The 13,887-nt window shown below is 39.7% G+C and overlaps 1 protein-coding gene across 1 annotated transcript in view; it reads left to right on the top strand.

Moving 5' to 3' along the window:
* The window catches only part of CCNB3 (cyclin B3), a gene marked incomplete at its 5' end in the record, with an annotated part of 83,728 nt that overhangs the window by 45,872 nt on the left and 23,969 nt on the right, over positions 1-13,887 (top strand). The window contains 4 exons of the mRNA XM_080652937.1: positions 806-1,194; positions 3,514-5,558; positions 6,436-6,531; positions 7,744-7,836. Of these exons, the coding sequence (XP_080509063.1) occupies positions 806-1,194; positions 3,514-5,558; positions 6,436-6,531; positions 7,744-7,836 (2,623 nt within the window). The remainder of the gene's footprint in view (positions 1-805; positions 1,195-3,513; positions 5,559-6,435; positions 6,532-7,743; positions 7,837-13,887) is intronic.

The raw sequence follows: 13,887 nt of genomic DNA, 5'->3' as shown, positions 1-13,887 counted from the left end.
GTTTTTTTCATGTCCACTGAGAAAATATCTTGTGAATAGTCTAGAGCAGTGGTTGGCAAACCACGGCTCGTGAGCCACATGCGGTTCTTTGGCCCCTTGAGTGTGGCTCTTCCACAAAATACCACATGCAGGCGCGCACGTACAGTGCGATTGAAACTTCGTGGCCCATGTGCAGAAGTCGGTTTTCGGCCTGGGCGAGTCTATTTTGAAGAAGTGGCGTTAGAACACTCAAGGGGCCAAAGAGTCGCATGTGGCTTACGAGCTGCGGTTTGCCGACCACTGGTCTAGGGTAAAGGGACTATGGTTAGATACCACCAACGTTAAGTGCTCAGCTTTCACTTATAAGCCTTCATGGGCCTCTTATATAATGCTCTCTTAAAATCCTCTCTCACAAGCTTTCAAAAATATTAATTTCAACCTGAATTTTACCAGATGCCTGGTTCTGATAGATAAAGACAAATAATTGCAGCTGGTGAGGGAGACTGATATGTGAGCAGATAACTCATACAATGTGGTATTACAATGAAAGCCTTTACATATAAATAAAGGTAATAAATCATATATGCTAAAAGTATAGCATGGATTTCAGGAGAAATTTTTCAGAAAATTGAGGTGATGTAGGCCATATACTGTGCTATTTAGTTGACTCACTATGGTACACATTGATTTTTACACTCTAATCTGTCTCCTGGAGTTGAAGGCCTTTTCACTTCCATACCTTCAGTAAATATGGCAACAAAATGAGATGGTAGGTGAAGATTCTAGGAACTACATTCTTCTTACCCAGATATTGTTTTCTTTACAGATGTGAATTGGAACCCTCATCAGCAGCAGTTACCACCATACTAAACTTGGTGGAGAAACCACTCACTGCGAATATATCTACCATTTCTAAAGCACCCACTACTGAGGAGGCATCTCTTTTAAAAAAGCCATTAGTTTTAAAAGAGAAACCCACTACTAGAGACACAATCCACACCAAGAGGTCATTATATTTAAAGAAGGATATAAATTGGAATAAGACATCTGGATTTGTGGAGCCACTATCTTTGCTGGAGGAGACTGAGAGTGATTTGGAGTTTGTTTCAGAGCCAGTGACTTTTAGGAATAAGCATGAAACTGAGGAGGCAACTTTCGCTAAGAGGACATTACCATCCACGGAGTTGTATATAAGTCAAGGGAAGCGGTTCTACTGTGTGAAGGAATTGATCTCACTGGACAATAACATTGAAAAGGATTCTTTTATGGAGACAGTGAACTTTAGAAAGAAACCTAAAACTGGGGAGTCTACCACCACCGAGAGGCTATTAACTTTAAGTAAGTGTACCGCTCAGGAGAAGGTGTCTTATAAGGGGAAGCCACTAATATTGCAGAAGGCCACCTCCAGAGAGGAGCTGCTCAATAAGGAACCCTTTCCTTTTGAGAATAAGTCTACCGCTGAGGAGTTATGCTGTGTGAAGGAACTGACCTCACTGGACTATAACATTGAAAAAGATTCTATTATGGAGCCAATGAACTTTAGAAAGAAACCTAAAACTAAGGAGTCTACCACCACCGAGAGGCTATTAACTTTAAGTAAGTGTACCGCTCAGGAGAAGGTGTCTTATAAGAGGAAGCCACTAATATTGCAGAAGGCCACCTCCAGAGAGGAGTTGCTCAATACGGAACCCTTTCCTTTTGAGTATAAGTCTACCACCAAAGAGTTAGGCTGTGTGAAGGAACTGACCTCACTGGACAATAACATTGAAAAAGATTCTATTATGGAGCCAATGAACTTTAGAAAGAAACCTAAAACTAAGGAGTCTACCACCACCGAGAGGCTATTAACTTTAAGTAAGTGTACCGCTCAGGAGAAGGTGTCTTATAAGAGGAAGCCACTAATATTGCAGAAGGCCATCTCCAGAGAGGAGTTGCTCAATAAGGAACCCTTTCCTTTTGAGAATAAGTCTACCACCAAAGAGTTAGGCTGTGTAAAGGAACTGACCTCACTGGACAATAACATTGAAAAAGATTCCATTATGGAGCCAATGAACTTTAGAAAGAAACCTAAAACTGAGGAGTGTACCACCACCGAGAGGCTATTAACTTTAAGTAAGTGTACCGCTCAGGAGAAGGTGTCTTATAAGAGGAAGCCACTAATATTGCAGAAGGCCACCTCCAGAGAGGAGCTGCTCAATAAGGAACCATTTCCTTTTGAGAATAAGTCTACCGCTGAGGAGTTATGCTGTGTGAAGGAACTGACCTCACTGGACAATAACATTGAAAAAGATTCTATTATGGAGCCAATGAACTTTAGAAAGAAACCTAAAACTGGGGAGTCTACCACCACCGAGAGGCTATTAACTTTAAGTAAGTGTACCGCTCAGGAGAAGGTGTCTTATAAGAGGAAGCCACTAATATTGCAGAAGGCCACCTCCAGAGAGGAGCTGCTCAATAAGGAACCATTTCCTTTTGAGAATAAGTCTACCGCTGAGGAGTTATGCTGTGTGAAGGAACTGACCTCACTGGACAATAACATTGAAAAAGATTCTATTATGGAGCCAATGAACTTTAGAAAGAAACCTAAAACTGGGGAGTCTACCACCACCGAGAGGCTATTAACTTTAAGTAAGTGTACCGCTCAGGAGAAGGTGTCTTATAAGAGGAAGCCACTAATATTGCAGAAGGCCACCTCCAGAGAGGAGCTGCTCAATACGGAACCTTTTCCTTTTGAGAATAAGTCTACCACCAAAGAGTTAGGCTGTGTGGAGGAACTGACCTCACTGGACAATAACATTGAAAAAGATTCTATTATGGAGCCAATGAACTTTAGAAAGAAACCTAAAACTGAGGAGTCTACCACCACCGAGAGGCTATTAACTTTAAGTAAGTGTACCGCTCAGGAGAAGGTGTCTTATAAGAGGAAGCCACTAATATTGCAGAAGGCCACCTCCAGAGAGGAGCTGCTCAATAAGGAACCATTTCCTTTTGAGAATAAGTCTACCGCTGAGGAGTTAGGCTGTGTGAAGGAACTGACCTCACTGGACAATAACATTGAAAAAGATTCCATTATGGAGCCAATGAACTTTAGAAAGAAACCTAAAACTAAGGAGTCTACCACCACCGAGAGGCTATTAACTTTAAGTAAGTGTACCGCTCAGGAGAAGGTGTCTTATAAGAGGAAGCCACTAATATTGCAGAAGGCCACCTCCAGAGAGGAGCTGCTCAATAAGGAACCATTTCCTTTTGAGAATAAGTCTACTGCTGAGGAGTTAGGCTGTGTGAAGGAACTGACCTCACTGGACAATAACATTGAAAAAGATTCCATTATGGAGCCAATGAACTTTAGAAAGAAACCTAAAACTAAGGAGTCTACCACCACCGAGAGGCTATTAACTTTAAGTAAGTGTACCGCTCAGGAGAAGGTGTCTTATAAGAGGAAGCCACTAATATTGCAGAAGGCCACCTCCAGAGAGGAGCTGCTCAATAAGGAACCTTTTCCTTTTGAGAATAAGTCTACCACCAAAGAGTTAGGCTGTGTAAAGGAACTGACCTCACTGGACAATAACATTGAAAAAGATTCCATTATGGAGCCAATGAACTTTAGAAAGAAACCTAAAACTGAGGAGTGTACCACCACTGAGAGGCTATTAACTTTAAGTAAGTGTACCGCTCAGGAGAAGGTGTCTTATAAGAGGAAGCCGCTAATATTGCAGAAGGCCACCTCCAGAGAGGAGCTGCTCAATAAGGAACCATTTCCTTTTGAGAATAAGTCTACCGCTGAGGAGTTATGCTGTGTGAAGGAACTGACCTCACTGGACAATAACATTGAAAAAGATTCTATTATGGAGCCAATGAACTTTAGAAAGAAACCTAAAACTGGGGAGTCTACCACCACCGAGAGGCTATTAACTTTAAGTAAGTGTACCGCTCAGGAGAAGGTGTCTTATAAGAGGAAGCCACTAATATTGCAGAAGGCCACCTCCAGAGAGGAGTTGCTCAATAAGGAACCGTTTCCTTTTGAGAATAAGTCTACCACCAAAGAGTTAGGCTGTGTGAAGGAACTGACCTCACTGGACAATAACATTGAAAAAGATTCCATTATGGAGCCAATGAACTTTAGACAGAAACCTAAAACTAAGGAGTCTACCACCACTGAGAGGCTATTAACTTTAAGTAAGTGTACCGCTCAGGAGAAGGTGTCTTATAAGAGGAAGCCACTAATATTGCAGAAGGCCACCTCCAGAGAGGAGTTGCTCAATACGGAACCATTTCCTTTTGAGAATAAGTCTATCACTAAGGAGTTCCTTTTCCAAGAGCCATTCCAAGAGAAACACACCACTGAGGGGGACATGTCTGTTGTAAAAAAGCCCTTGGCCCTGCAAAAGAATCCAACTGAGGAGGTGTCACTTTTAAAGGAGCCTTTGGTTTTTAAGAAGAAGCATACCATTGAGGAGGCGACCCCCAAGGAAGTGCTAGTGTTTGTAAAGAGACGTACCACTAAAGATAGGCTATCCTGCTTGAAGAAGCCACCTGTATTGCAGACCATTTCTGAAGAGAAGTCACTCATTAAGGAGCCATTGTCCTTTAAAAAGAAGCCTACCACTGAGGAGGAGTTACTCTTCAAGGAATCATCTGTGTTGCCAGAGAAGCACACCACTCAGGGGGAAGTAGCCCTTTTGAAGAAGCCTTGGGCATTGCAGGAGAATATTCACAGTAAAGATGAATTTCTTATGGAGCCAGTTTCCTTTAGTAAGAAACATACCACAAATGAGGCAGTCTCCAGCAAGGAGCTGTTATCTTTAAAGAAGAAAAAGTACACCACTCAAATAATGATGTCCATCTGCCAAGAAGTGTTGGACTTGCAGAATATGATTGGCAAAGATAAGGATTTCTTTGTTATGAAGCCAGGGCCATTTAGGAAGAAGTCCTCAACTGAGGAGGCAATTGATACCAAGACACTGTTATCTTTAAAAAAGAAGCATATCATTGATACCAAAGAGGACTCCTTGAAGAAGCTGTTGACTTTGCAGGAGAAAAGCACCACTGAAGAGGATTCCCTTTTTAAGAAACCATTGATTCTGAAGAAGAAGCTCTCCACTGAGGCAATAAGCACAGATAGTCAAATATCTTTAAAGGAGAAGTCCACTGCTCAAGGGGAGGTGTTCCTCTTGAAGAAGCAATTGTCCTTGCAGCAGAAGCCCAGCATTGAGAAGGAATCACCCATCATCGAAGAATTAACTTTTCAGAGGAAGCTTACTATCAATGACTCATTCAATTTGAAGACGTTATCCTTGAATGAGAAATCCACCACTGGGAAGAAGTTGTCCTTTAAGGAGCCATTGGCCTTGGAAGATAATCCCACCCAAAAGGAAGACACTTCTCTTAAAGATGTATCAATCCTCCCAGTTAATACCAGCTCACATATGTTCAACTCTCCCCCTGAATCCAGAAAAGACATGTCCCTCTCGGACATCTTGTCTATTGTGAAGAAGTATAATAACCCAAGGAAGTACAGTGCTCGTAAACGCAGTTCCAAAAAACATGTCTCCTATTGGCGCCATGTATCAAAGAAGGAGGTATTCTCTCTTTTTACATTAGATTAAATGTTCTTTGTTGTCCTAGAGGTAGCTGCTAGCAAAGAGATATTTTTTTCTTAAACAGCAACTGAGCTATATATTATAAGCTATAGTAAATCATGTTGGCCTAGTAGAACCTCTTGACTTCCTGATTGGCATAGTGATTCACCTAAGCAATTAGAGAGTATTTATTCTAGGAATACCCACAAGAGCCTGTAATACTGTATATAAATGTATATAGGCTTTGCAGTAGTGTTTACTTCTTGGAAATTGCCTTTCTTAGTAATTGCAATCTAAATTCAAGTAGGCTTCAGTCAAAGATGGGTTAAGTTAATGGAGGCACTTCCTAAGGAAGATGCTTTTAAGTTGTAAATTGAAAGGGTAAAGGGATGAGATTTGGCAAGTAGGAAGAGAAATACCCCTCTTGTAGGCAAAGAAACAAAAAAACAAAAAACACACAAACAAAAACAAAAACAAACAAACTTGAATAAAAGTGTAGAATGATGGAAAAGGCTGCCAAGAAGATGAATTGGGCCAGATCAAAGCTTTGGGACAAGGAACCTAAGAAGACAGGTGACATAAGACAAAATAATAAAATAACTGTGATGTTAAAGAATCTTGAGCTTACAAGTAAAAATGGTTCCAGGTTCCTAGGGTAGAGCAGACATGTACAAGGAGGACTAAGCATTTCTTGGTCACTCAGCAGCATGAGGATTTCAGGGTGCAAGCGTGCTCTGTTATGGTCCAGGATGTATGAAGCTTGAGGAACCTCAGCAAAAGATGACAGTGGGAAGAAAGAAGTCATTCTTTATGTGCATATCCTAAGCCTTCCTTGGAATATTTCTCTTAATATGACTTTTTGGTGATTTCCAACCAGGTAACCATACTGGAGATCATTGATAAGACCCATTATGATCCATTTTTCAACTTAGCATACACCAAAGATATCTTCAAATACTTGAAGGAGAGAGAGGTATGTACATGGCTGGTGGGGGTGGGAATGATTTCTAGTTCTCATTTCCTCATCACTTCATCCTTCAAATATGAGTTGAAAGGGGAGCAACAACTGGCATCTACTGGTATCTTACTATGAGTTATACATTGTGCTAAGGAATTTATAGACATTATCTTGTTTAATTCTCCCATTAATTTCATGATGGTAGGTATTATTATCTCCTTTTTATAGATGGGGGAAACTGTCCATAGTCACACAACTAGTATGTGGTAGAGTTGGGATATGAAAGTATTATTACCTAGAAGAACATAAGCCTATACCTCTAATTGCCGAGGAAACAGTCTCAGACACAAAAATAGTCAAGTAGTCTCCTCTGAGTAGCTGCTATTAGAGATCTTTTCCCTTCTCTATGTAAGTTTCTGGCATCATATATAAAATCACACCAGTTGTTTTACCTCTCCAATATGGTGAAATTTTCTTCCTCCTTTGAAATCTGCCAGTCTCCTTTACTACTAATAGTCATCAATTCCAAGTTTTTTTCCTGTCTCTTTCAATAGAACAGATGGGACCAAGATTATGTGCCAACTAGAATTTTAGCAGGCCATGCATGAGAAGGAGGATGAATAACTCACATTCTCTCTAGAGGCATAGCTTTTGATTAACTGACTCCAGAGCCTACATTTTTTTTCTAGTATACCTTAGAGGAAGTAAGAGAAAACTTTGCTATGCCAAAAGTGTGGGCCTTAGTTCAGCACTATAGGTTTCACTTAGGATTTTGTTAGAAATGCAGAAACCTAGACCTATCCCAGACCTTCTAAATAGAATGTGAATTTTAAAGATCATCAAGTGGTATATATGCATGTTAAAGTTTGAGAAGCATTGCTCTACATAGCATGGTATTGTGCTTTTAGGTTAAATTTCAAAAAGGAGTCAGAACCTTTTTGATATATTCATCTATAGTCATAGGTATGTTTCTGCCTGTTTTCCCCCTGGATTCCTCAGTATCCACTGTGACACTTGAATATCATGTGTGTCCATTTCCCAAAGAACTGGGAAAGCATACTTTGATCTGCCTTTATCAAATACCAGCTGAAAATGAGTTAAATCATGAAGAAGTTAATTATGTTAAGTTATAAGTTTTTTTCTGAGATATTAATTGCAAATATTTTTTCCTCAGATACAACTTTTGAACTATAAGAATAGTTTATTAACATTTCTTATTGTCACCAGGAAAAGTTCAGACTTAAAAATTACATGAGCAGTCAGACTGACATCAACAGTGACTCGAGGGCCATTCTTGTGAACTGGTTGGTGAAAATACAGGTGAGCCTGGCAACTCCTGCTTTAAGGAACTGCTATTCTGTTTATCAATTATTTATTCAGCAATGCCAGGTTTCAGACATGGTAAAAATTTACTGGGTCTACAAAGCTGAATAAGCCATGGTTCCTGCCTTTGGAAAGCTTAAGATATACTAGAGGTCCAGTGCACGAAATTCGTGTGCTTGGCTCAGCCCGGCCTGTGCCTTCTCACAATCCAGGAGCCCTCAAGGGATGTCTCAGGGAGCCGGCCTAAGCCGTCAGTCAGACATCCTTAGTGCTGCCATGGAGGTGGGAGAGGCTCCCACCACCGCTGCTGCGCTCACCAGCCGTGAGCCTGGCTTCTGGCTGAATGGTGCTCCCCCTGTGGGAGCACACTGACCACCAGGAGGCAGCTCCTGCGTTGAGTGGCCCCTGGTGGTCAGTGCACGTCATAGCGACCAGTCGTTCTGCCATTCGGTCAATATGTATATTAGCCTTTTATTATATTGGATAGGTCAAGGTAAGACATGCAGACAAATAAGTACAATACATAGTAGAATACACCAAGTGCTATAAGAAGGTTATAAATTAGACTAGAGTCCCAGTGCACAAAATTCGTGCACGGGGGTGTGTGTCCCTCAGCCCAGCCTGCACCCTCTCCAATCTGGGACCCCTCGAGGGATGTCCAACTGCCTGTTTAAGCCCGATCCCGGTGAAATAGGGCCTAAATGGGCAGTTGGACATCCCTCTCACAATCCAGGACTGCTGGCTCCCAACTGCTCGCCTGCCTGCCTTCCTGATTGCCCCTAACCGCTTCTGCCTGCCAGCCTGATCACCCCCTAACCACTCCCCTGCCAGCCTGATTGATGCCTAACCTAACTGCTCCCCTGTCAGCCTGTTTGCCCCTAACTGCCCTCCCCTGCAGGCCTGGTCACCCCCAACTGCTCTCCCCTGCAGGCCTGGGCCCCTCCCAACTGCCTTTCCCTGCAGGCCTGGTTGCCCCCAACATCCCTCCTCTGCCCGCTTGGTCACCCCTAACTGCCCTCCCCTGCAGGCTTGATCGCCCCCAACTGCCCTCCCTTGCAGGCCTGGTCCCTCCCAACTGCCCTCCCCTGCTGGCCATCTTGTGGCAGCCATCTTGTGTCCACATGGGGGCAGGATCTTTGACTACATGGGGGCAGCCATCTTGTGTGTTGGAGTGATGGTCAATCTGCATATTACTATTTTATTAGATAGGATAGAGGCCTGGTACATGGGTGGGGGCCAGCTGGTTTGCCCTGAAGGGTGTCCCGGATCAGGGTGGGGGTTCCCTTGGGGCATGGGGCGGCCTGGGCGAGGGGCCTATGGTGGTTTGCAGGCTGGCCACACCCCCCGGCGACCCAAGTGGAGGCCTTGGTATCTGGGGTTTATTTATCTTCTACAATTGAAACTTTGTAGCCTGGAGCGGAGCCAAGCCTTCTGCTTGCTCCATGGCGGCAGCCATTTCTGTTGGGATTTATGTATCTTTTATAATTGAAACTTTGTAGCCCTAAGCGAGGCCTGGGCCGGCCAGGGTGTGGGGAAAGCTTGGCTTCCTCCATTGCGGCTGGCAACCCTAGCCTCCTGCTCTTTGCAGCTCCGTGGCTGCCGCCATTTCTGTTTGGGTTTATGTATCTTCTATCATTGAAACTTTGTAGCCTTGAGTGGAGGCCTAGGCAGGCGGTTAGCTTGGCTTCCTCCGTTGCCGGGGAAGCCCAAGCCTCACTCCTGCTCTCTGTGGCAGTAGCCATCTTGGTTGGGTTTATTTGCATATTCGCTCCTGATTGGCTGGTGGGAGTGGCTTGTGGGCATGGCTTGTGGGTGTAGCAGAGTGATGGTTAATTTGCATATTACTCTTTTATTAGATAGGATACTGGAGAAACAAATGAAAGAAGAGATTATGTCTAAAAAAAAAGAAAGTGATGATATGGTAGTTTAATTCTTAAAATCTTGTAAAAGTATATCTAGTGATTCCAATAGGGGTCAGTGGCAAAGTCTTTCCAGTTTGGATGGGATGGATAATAGTAAGGACAGTGTAGCACCAAATGTGGCGGGTAGCTGTTTGTCTAAAGTTGGTTGTTGAGGGAATACTACAATGAATATTTAATTATCACTTTACACTAAAGAAAGATAGCCTAGAATAGTAACTGGCACATAGAAGGGTGTCAGTAAATATTTGTTGTATGAATGGAATTGAATGGATTGCTATGGAGTTTGCATGGAAATATAAGGCATAGTCTATGTCTAGCAGAGTGTTCCTGTATAATTAGGGAGAAAAGTTAAAATAGTTTAATATCCTTTAAGTGCCAGAGAAATGGTTCAGGCTCACTTTGGAGTGACCGACCGGGGAAATGTAGGAGATTTTGACATCAACAAAGCATGAAAATGTCTCTTATCTTATGGAAATGATGGAGAGTAATAAATTAGATAAGAGTAAAATTTGGAGAGATCTTAAATAAATAAAATTAATCCCAAATATTATTGATCATTACCAAGCTACAATAAGATTTCTAGTGGACTTCTAGCAGACTTTGATCAACCTTTTTTATTGGTGATGAATATGAGAACAGAGAACAGGGAAGGTCTCATCAAATTCATGGGTAATTGAAATTGGGAGTAAGGATAGGGAATAATAAATGGATAACAGAGGTAAAATATATCTACCAGCTAGAATGATGAACTGAATCTTTTTTATAACAGTTTTTGTTACTTTTATTGTACAAAACTTCACATTTATTATAGCAGGGTAGGAAATTACAATTACCTATGATTCCACAACCACTGTTAATGTGTGTATTTCTTATCCTACACTTTTAAAGTAGTGGTAATCCATAGGGATGCATCTTCAGTGCGCAGATCACAGAATCACAGGTGCCCAGGTCCCATCCCAGATTTATCAAATCAGAATTGTTGGGGTGTGGCCCAGGTACACTTATTTTTATAAAGCTCTGCAAGTGATGCTAATGTACATCTTTTTGATAGAGAATCACAGTTGAGTATTTTGGTATGTAGTTCTATAAAATTTTAACATTCGAAATAATGGATTTATAATAAATTGCAAAAATAGTATAGAGAGGTCCTGTGTACCCTTTACTTTTTTCTCAATGATAACATTTTGCATAAATGTAATATAGTGTCACAATGTACTTGTGTGTGTGTTCTATATAATTTTATCATACATGTGAATTTTGTAAGCACTACCATCACCACAGTTAAGATACAGAATTATTTCATCACTATAAGGATCCCTCATGTTACCCTTTTATAACCATAGCCATCTCCATCCTCTCACCTTCTTGTCTCTAGAAACTCCTAATTTATTCTCCACCTTTATAACTTTTTAATTTCACGAATATTATATAAGTTTTTAATTTTGATACAGTCTAGTTTTTAAAAATGTTTTCTTTTTGGATCGTGTCTTTTGTGTTATGTCTAAGAACTCTTTGACTAAACCTAGGTCATGAATATTTTCTCCTATATTTTATCTAAGAGTTTTATAGTTTTAACATTAAATCTATAATCCCTTCTGCATTAATTTTTGTACAAGGTATGAAGATTTTGAAGTCAAAGTACGTTTTTTTCTGCATATGGATGTCTAATTATTCTAACACAATTTGTGGGAAAAAAACACTTTCTTCACTAAATTGTTTTTGTGCTTTTGCCAAAAATCAATTGGCCTTATTTGTGTGGGTCTAATTTTATATTTATTTCTATACTCTCTTCTATTCCATTATCTCTGTATCTATCCCTTTGCCAATATTACACTGTCTTTATTTCTACAGTTTTATAGTAATTCTTAGAACTAGGTAGCTTGATTCTTTCAACTCTGTTCTGTCTTTTCCCCCAAAATTGTTTTAGCTATTCTAATTCCTTTGCCTTTCTATAAATTTTAGAATCAGTTTGTTTATATATACAAAAAATCCTGCTGAGTTTGATTGGAATTGAGTTACATTTTGTCCAGAAAAGAGTTAACATAATGGGCCTAGTACTGCTATCCTTAGAAAGGCCTGTTTGCAAAGTTGGCCCTTGGCTGGCATCTGGGAACTTGACTGATAAACAGTTCCCTGCACCGCTATAAAACCCTCCCTTAATGATAACTGTGCTTGAACTCTGTGCAAACAATGTGTTTATTCTGAATACCTGCTTTCCTTCTGGGAGACTGGAATTTTGGTACATGCTAAGCACAGAGTGTTTACGTGACCAGCTCCCAATAAAATCTTAGGCACTGAGTCATTAATGAGTTTCCCTGTAGACAATACTTTACACGTATTGTCACATCTCATTGCTGGAGGAATTAAGTGCATCCTAAACTACTCTACTGGGACAGGACTCTTAGAAACTTGCTTTTGTTTTTTGTCAAACTTTGTCCTTGCTTTTTTCCCCATTTGCTAATTTTGCTTGTTATCTTTTGCTATAATAAATCATAGCCATGAATATGACTATATACTGAGTCCCGGGAGTCCTCCTAGGAATGTGGTCTTGAGGACCCCCAACACACATCAATAGATGGAGTTAAAAATGATTGATATACTTTCTATGTTGAATCTTTCAAACCATGAATGTATTATTTATCTCATTTATTTAGTTAATTTTTTTTACCATATAGATCCTGTACTTGTCTTGTTAGGTTTACACCTTATTTATATTTTATTCTCCTGGAGCTAATGTAAATGGTATTTTTCTAAAATTTAGGTTTCCAGATTTATACTGTTGTTATGAAATACTGATATTTGTGTTTGATATTCGTATTCTGCAACCTCACTAAAACTCACTTATTGATTCTTAGTTTTTTTTTATAGATTTCTTGATGTTATCTACATAGATAACTGTCATTTGTAAATGAAAACAGTTTTATTTTTTCCAATCTGCATGCATTTAATTTCATGTTTTATTGCACTGTGTAGGACTTCCATTATGATGTTTAATAGGAGCAGTAAGAGTGCACAACCTTGCCTTTCTTCCTAATCTGAGGAAGAAAGCAGTTAGTCTTTCACCACTAGTGTGATCTTAACTCTAGAGTTTTTGTAGATACCCTTGTTCAGGTTGAGAAAGTTACTTTCCATTCCTAGTTTGCTGATGTATATGTATCATAAATGAATGTTATATTTTTTCTTGGATCTATTGATAAGATTTGTTTTAGACTATTAATATGGTAGATTACATTGACTGATTTTCAATATTAAACCAGCCTCATATTCCTAGGGTAAACACCACTTGGCCCTGTTATATTATTCTTTTTATATATTGCTAGGTTTTATTTGCTAGTATTTTGTTGAGGATTTTTGTATCTATATTTCTGATGGATGTTGGCCTGTAGGTTTGTAGTGTTTTTTTTAAAATTTTTTATTTTTACTGTCTTTGTCTATTTTTTGATATGAGAATGATACTGGCTTCATATAACAATTTGGGAAACTATCCCCCCCCCTCTTCTATTTTGGGAAGAGAGGTGTAGAGTTGATGTTATTCTTTAAATGTTTATAGAATTTGCAAGTGAAACCATCTGAGTCTGAAGTATTTTTCTTTTCACCAAACAACTTTAACTAAAAATATAATTTCTTTAATAGTTATAAGATTATTAAAGTTATCTATATCATTTAGATGACTTTTGGTAGTTTGTAGTTTTCAAATAATTGGTCTGTTTCATCTTAAGTTGTTGAATTTATGTGTATAGAGTTGTTTATAGAATTCCCTGTATTACTTACTCTTTAATTCCTGATACTTGGTGATTTGTTTTTCTATATTTTTGTTAATCAGTCTTGCTAGAAGTTTATCAGTTTTATTGATTTCCCCTCCCTAAAGAATCAGGTTTTGGTTTCATTCATTTTCTCTATAGTTTTTTATTTTCAGTTTTATTGATATCTGCTCTAATTTTTATAGTTTCATTTTTTCATGCTTTGGATTTAATTTGCTCTTATTTTATTTTTTAAAAATATATTTTTATGTATTTTAGAGAGGAAGGGAGAGAGAGAGAGAGATAGAAACATCAATGAGAGAGAATCATTGATTGGCTGCCTCCTGCATGCCCCACACTGGGAATTGAGCCTGCAACCTGGGTAT

Source organism: Plecotus auritus (assembly GCF_963455305.1).
Source record: "Plecotus auritus genome assembly, chromosome: X".
In the NCBI taxonomy this organism is placed as follows: Eukaryota; Metazoa; Chordata; class Mammalia; order Chiroptera; family Vespertilionidae; genus Plecotus; species Plecotus auritus.
The sequence above is the reverse complement of the archived record's forward strand: the minus strand, read 5'-3'. Positions and strand labels throughout refer to the sequence as shown.